Below are 6,000 nucleotides of genomic sequence, written 5' to 3'. Positions count from 1 at the left end.
ACTCACCTTCTTTCCTCAAGCCCCTCCCAAGATCTGCTCCCACTCCTTCGTTCTCTGGTAAAGATACCGTCATCTTCTCAGTTAAGCCAGAAACCTGAGAGTCACCTTCAATTCACTTCCCTCTTCCTGACATCGTTTGTAATCAGGCAGTCAACCAGCCTGCTGATGACACTCCCTGAATTTCTTGTGAAGTGGCTCCTTTTTTGTCTAACATGACCTGATAGCCATGTCATCTTTCACCTGCCTTCCCACAAAAATGCATTTTTTGCTGGTCTTGTCATTCTTACTGACACCCCTCCCCCCACCCCCACCTGCCACATTCATCTTCCTTCAGAAGGTGACAGGGTGATCTTTACAAAATGCCAGTCTAATCCCACTTCTGCTGTGTTCACAGGGAATACAGCCCCTGCCTGCCTGGGCATCCTCACTTCCTGGCACTAATGAACAAGTCTGTGGTCTCTTCATTCCTTGCTTCTCCACTTGTATTTATTCCCTGCACCTGGAAAGCTTTCCCCCCCTCTTTCTGTCTCACAAATTCATTCCTGTAAGCAGCCCCACGTCTGGAAAGCCTTCCCTGAACCCCATCTGGGTCCCAAAAGTCCCGAGTCCCCTGAGCTTTCCAGGAATCCCAGCACTTACAGTTTCTTACTATTTACTGAGCGTCTGCTGTAATAGACTGAGCTCCCCAAGGTGAGACTCTTAGTCTTTTATCAGGGGGTCTGGCTTGATAGAAACGGTACAGTGATTGTGTGATGGACGTTCTTGGGAGAAACAAATTCTAGGAGTGGGGTTCAAATGTGCAACCCACATGGGAAAAATATGTACTGTTAATTCCTTCTCCAAAAAGTTGTATTTATTTATAACTGCCACCAGCAATGCTAGTGTACTAACTGAATCATGTTTTCAACAACTATTTATTGTTAATCTGTGTCAGGCACTGTGTCAGAAGAATAGTATTTCCAGTATAAGACTATTTCATTATTTGGAGCAGTGTAGTCCAACAGAACTTTCTGCCCTGGTAGAAATACTCTATATCTGCACTGTCCAGTATTGTAGCCATTAGCTGCACATGGCTACTGAGCACTGCAAATGTGACTAATGTGGCCAAGAACTGAAACTGTCATTTCCTTTAATTTTAGTTAATTTAAATTGAAATGTATTAAATACCCACATGTAGGAAGTGGTTATCATATTGGACAGTGCATCTCTCGAGAGAAAAAGGAAATCATTCAGCAGATGTTAGTGCTACATTCTGGATTCCTTTCTTCCTTTTTAAATGCTAATGAAAGCTCACATCACTAAGGTGTGACCAGTTCACAAAGGCTATCACTGTTATTGTTTCTCAGCACTACCTAATTTGGGAAACATTTTTTAAATCGGTGCTTAGGTCAGGAGAGTAACACCTTACATCAGGAATACTGACCAAACGTCTAGGTCTGGAGACTTGAAGGGAAGTGGGAAACGTTACTCACAATGCTTTTCATCCAGAGGCATGCACTTAGCTCCCCAAAGGAGGCCAGAAGCCTAACACTTTCAGAGCGGCATCTGCTGGACTTGTTTTTCCACATAAACTGCCAAACTTGTTTTGATTACGCAGGAAGTGAAGCAATTTTTCAGAGAGAGCCCAGCATCTGCATCTCGTCAGCGGGTCGGACCAGACCTTTTACCTCTTACCTTCCACTTGTGAGCCAAGGCCGAGTTTTGCTTTAAGGGAAAGCAATTTTAAGGGAAGAGCAAGGTGGTCCGCACTTTTTTCTCTTACAACGTGGTTCCCTTAATCAGTGTACCTGTTTTGAGTCTCCGAATAATTTACATGCCCCTAAAATAAGGAAGCTTTTACTTCTCTTGTGCAGTTCTTTGTACACAGGACTCTAAAACGAGTAAACGTTCTGAGTTGAACTCAGTAAATCCTCCTGGAAAAGCATTTGTGACCTACTGGTACACTTTTAGAAGCTGACAAGAGAGGCGTTCCGTCTTTTTATTGGAGTTGTTAGAAATGTGCCGAAGAGATAACCTGTAGTATATTTTCCTCAAAAGTCACATTTTATTTAACACGAACATTCCCAACACCCTCGGAATTCGGGTAATCAGTTGTTGAGCTGGGAAATGTGGGTACAATGCCATGTCTGTGTTGGCTGGCTGGACAGGCCTTTAGGCAGGGCAGAAAACTTTGGGGTTTCCTCTCTTCTTCCTTTCGGAAGGGAGCTAAAGAGGTGCCGCAAACCTCTCCAAAAAAGTGTTCGTACCGGATGCGCACACGACTTCAAAGGAAGAGCCTGGGGACAGACAGGCCAGCCCCAAGCTGCCTGCTGCTCTCCCAGCGCTTCCCCAGCGCGCGCCCGGAGCCGGACCTGCCGGCCTAGTGCGCGCCGCGGAGCGAACCATCGCGCCGCCCGGGGCGGGGGGTAGGGCGCGGCGGCCGCGGGCCGCTCGGACTCCGGGCTCCCCCTGCCGCCGCCACCGCCCCCTCCCGCCCCCTGCCGGGAGTCGCCTGTGAAGCGGCCAGTCGCGGGGGCCTCGGGGATTGGCCCTGCGAGCCCTCCCCGCACCCCCCCCCCGGCCGCGCGGGGGTGGTAGCGGCCCATTTGAGAGTTTCCCGGGTCCGGCGGCCGGCGCAGAGGCTCTGCGCTCCGGTGGGGGGCGGGCGGCGGACGGCGGGAGGAGGGACAAAGGGGTGGGCCCCGCGGACCGGCGGTCCCGCAGCCGCGGCTTCGGGTCCGAGGACTGATCGGCTGCGCGGACAACAAGGAAGAGGGGAGCCCAGGCGGGACTTGCGCCCGAGATGCCGGTGCGAGGAGATCGCGGGTTTCCACCCCGGCGGGAGCTGTCAGGTTGGCTTCGTGTAAGTGCCCTCTCGAGTCCGCTTGGTTGGGAGAAAGGTCTCGGGGAACGAGCGTGGGAGCGCGTGGTGGGCTTCCTGTTGTGCGGTAGGTAGCTGCTACTCTTCCACCTGAACGTGGGGCGGAGGGCAGGGGGTAGATTTCACCGGAGCGGGTGGTGGCTCATGGCCTCCAAGGCTCCTTGATCCTTTTCTCTCCTCTCTGAAGTCATTTGGGTTTCAGATGAAGTTTCCAGGAGGGTAGGGGAAATTGTCCTGAACTCTGTCCTGGATCCCTGCTACCTTGAAGGCATCTCGTCCTGCCTGTTGTGCAGCCTGCTGCATGCCTTTGTGTTTTCCTTCTCTGTTCAGACCACATACTCTACTTGAAGCAAAGTTACAGGCATGTGCGTGTGAGACAAACTGACAACTCTTTGGAGATTAGGAGCCTCATTTCCCCTTTTAATCAGCTGCCTCTAAGACAAGTAAAGGTTGTTTTCAGTAGGGACTGGACATGGGGTTTTGGAGGAAGCCACAAAAAGAGAGTGAGTGATGAATGCCTTCTACTCTGGTATTATCTTACCTGTCACCATTCCCTTTCTTTTATGTCTTCATTTGTCAAGTTTCCGCTTTTGCACAGTAGTTTAAGTTATAAATAATCAGGGTTTTGACTACAGGGCTTTAACATTCTTGAAATGTGGACGAACTTGGGAGTGAATACTCCAGGGCTTAGTAATGGACTACAGCCTCCCACCTCTATTTTAGCTTCAGTTCTTGGGCAGTGCTGCTACCCTGGCAGCTGTCTGGTCTGAGTAATAATGGTTGTGGTTTCCCTGCAGTTCCCAGCGGAGACTCAGCCCATCATAGAAATTGCCCTGTGATTCCACACACCCTCCCTCAGCTTGGGGAATCCTCGTAGAGGGGAAAGGGGCCCTTTGCTTCAGACCTTCTGGTGGTCTGTGCTGGGTGTGCTGACAGTCGTTTTGGGAGAACCAGCCCTGCTTTGTCAGAATCATTCCTGGGGGGGGGGTAGTGGGGTAGTGGGGAGGGTAACATCTACACCCACGCCTGAGAAGATGTTGTGAGGAGTAGGAGTAGTTGCATTTGTAGCATTAAATATCCTACGAATGAAATTTGACTATTCAGTAAATTTTCATGAACAACTTCACTTCGTTGTGGGCGATACAAGTGTTAAAGAGAGTGCCTCTGTTATACTTGTCGGGAAAGCATGCACATAATTAAGAATGATGAGTTCCAGTTAGAAGTAAGGATGGGGTGCTGTGGCTTCTCTGGGGAGATGAGAGAAGGGGTGCTTCACTTGGGCAACGGTGGCTTTTGGGGTGTTTTATGAGCTTTTTCAGAGCTGCTACCAGAGACTGAGGAAGTGGGATTTCTTTCCTTGAAATGGCTGCTGCCACTTTTTCATGACCACACAGCTAATAACAAGCACCACCTACCTGTGGCGGTCTCTGAGGGGGGTACGAGATGAGCAAGACTCATCCTTCAAGAGTCTATTAGAGTTGAACGTTTTAGACTGTTGGAGACTAGACTCTGCTGGGATACCTGTGGCTGGGGGGGGGGCGGGTCGTGTGCAATACAGAGGCGTTCTCTGCAGTACAGAATACGGGCACGGTGGGACTGCCTTACGCACGCTCCCTTTAGAGATTCTCTTTGGGAGGAAATAGCCGCACTTGAACAAATACCTACAGCACAAGCCAGTAAAGAAGATGGGGCTAATAACAATACACCTACCTCATAGGGCTGAGTGAGGACTGCATGAAATGATGTCAAGGTGTTGGGCATGTGTGGATGCCAGGTAAATGGTACCTACCAGTAAGAACGAGGACAAGTGCTGAAAGCTCGAAGTGCTGGGTCCTGGGAGGTAGGATCTAGAAGTACAGGTAGGAGGTACCAGGTAGGTGTCTACGCAGGAGCTGAGGTAAAAAGAGTAGCACATACTCTTGAAAGGCCTTGAATGCCAGTGAGAGAACTTGGGGGGAGGGGAAGTCCTAAAATCCCTAATGGATTAGTGACTTGACTTTCCCTACAAAGAAGGGAACCAGTTTCCCGTTAAACACTTCACCCCACCCCCTACACAGGGAATATTACTATTTTTGAGGCACTGAAATGCCTGAGACCAATGAATTTTAACCTTGCCCCCCCCCCCCGGAATTCCATTTGCGAGGACTTCTGCCTACATTTGTTTAACTTTTGATCTAATTCTTTGTACATTGACAAAAGGTTACAGCCAGCCATTTATCTTTTGCAGAGTGCCTGGGAATGCAAGGGATATGTAAAAATCCTTGCAGTGACTTAAGTTGAGAAAGGGTTTCTCGTTTGAAGGTATTCTTTTTTAAGAGACAGGTGAGTTCTTGAAACTAGGCGGGGCCACTTTAGTCCTGTGGACGGTAGTACCGGCTGTAGTTGACAAAGTCATGCAGATTTGGGCCGGGAATGGCAGGGGGGTGTGGGTGGCGGGGGTGGGGTTAAGAGGAAGGGTTAGTAATCACAGCTGAAACTTTCAACATACTCTTACCAAGAATATGAGCCATCAGGGAATTCCTTGCCTAATCCCTAAAACAAATCCCATTAAGGAGTTGTGGCTACAGATTAATTTATCTAGGTTGAGAGCTGACTCCCTATAAAACGCCTCATTGATTAGATTCTGAGCAGTAATCGGGGCCAGCAATTGTTGGCCAGATGGCCTTGGACTAGCCAGCCTTGGTGTTGAAAGGCATTTTCCATTGAAGGTGATTTGGGCTGTAGTAACATAGGAGGGTGTGATTGATGTGCAGGTGTGGGGGGAGTACAGTGAGGGGGGCAGAAAGATTATCTGAGGTGTGTCACTGGGTTAGTTTCTTGCTCCTAAATCCAAGGACTGGGGTCAGAAACATAGACTCACCGGTCAGATTTAACACCTATTTAGGGGGTTAAAAACTCCAGAGTTTTTGTGAAGTTTTTGAGGTTAAAAAAGAAATCTTCCCTAAAACTATTTATGTCCTACTTCACCCCCACAGGAATTTTTATGATGACCCTTGTTAGCAGAGGCCAACATAGTTACCGAATTTATGAGGATCTAAGGTGGTTTTGCCATTAAAATTTTTTTTAAAGACCATGGAACAGCAGTGGAAAACAGTTTTCAGGCACTCAGTCCTAGCATTCAGTACTGGCAATCGCTAGTT

The 6,000-nt window shown here is 48.9% G+C and overlaps 1 protein-coding gene across 2 annotated transcripts in view; it reads left to right on the top strand.

Moving 5' to 3' along the window:
• Positions 1–2,706: 2,706 nt before the first annotated feature.
• The window catches only part of TJP2 (tight junction protein 2), a 70,754-nt gene continuing 67,460 nt past the window's right edge, over positions 2,707–6,000 (top strand). For both annotated transcript variants that reach the window (XM_040620263.1, XM_040620262.1), the window contains exon 1: positions 2,707–2,842. In XM_040620263.1, coding sequence (XP_040476197.1) covers positions 2,783–2,842 — 60 coding nt within the window. In that variant the 5' untranslated portion in view covers positions 2,707–2,782. The remainder of the gene's footprint in view (positions 2,843–6,000) is intronic.

Source organism: Ursus maritimus, unplaced genomic scaffold (genome assembly GCF_017311325.1).
Source record: "Ursus maritimus isolate PB19 unplaced genomic scaffold, ASM1731132v1 scaffold_34, whole genome shotgun sequence".
NCBI lineage: Eukaryota > Metazoa > Chordata > Mammalia > Carnivora > Ursidae > Ursus > Ursus maritimus.
This window is presented reverse-complemented; position numbering and strand designations above follow the sequence as displayed.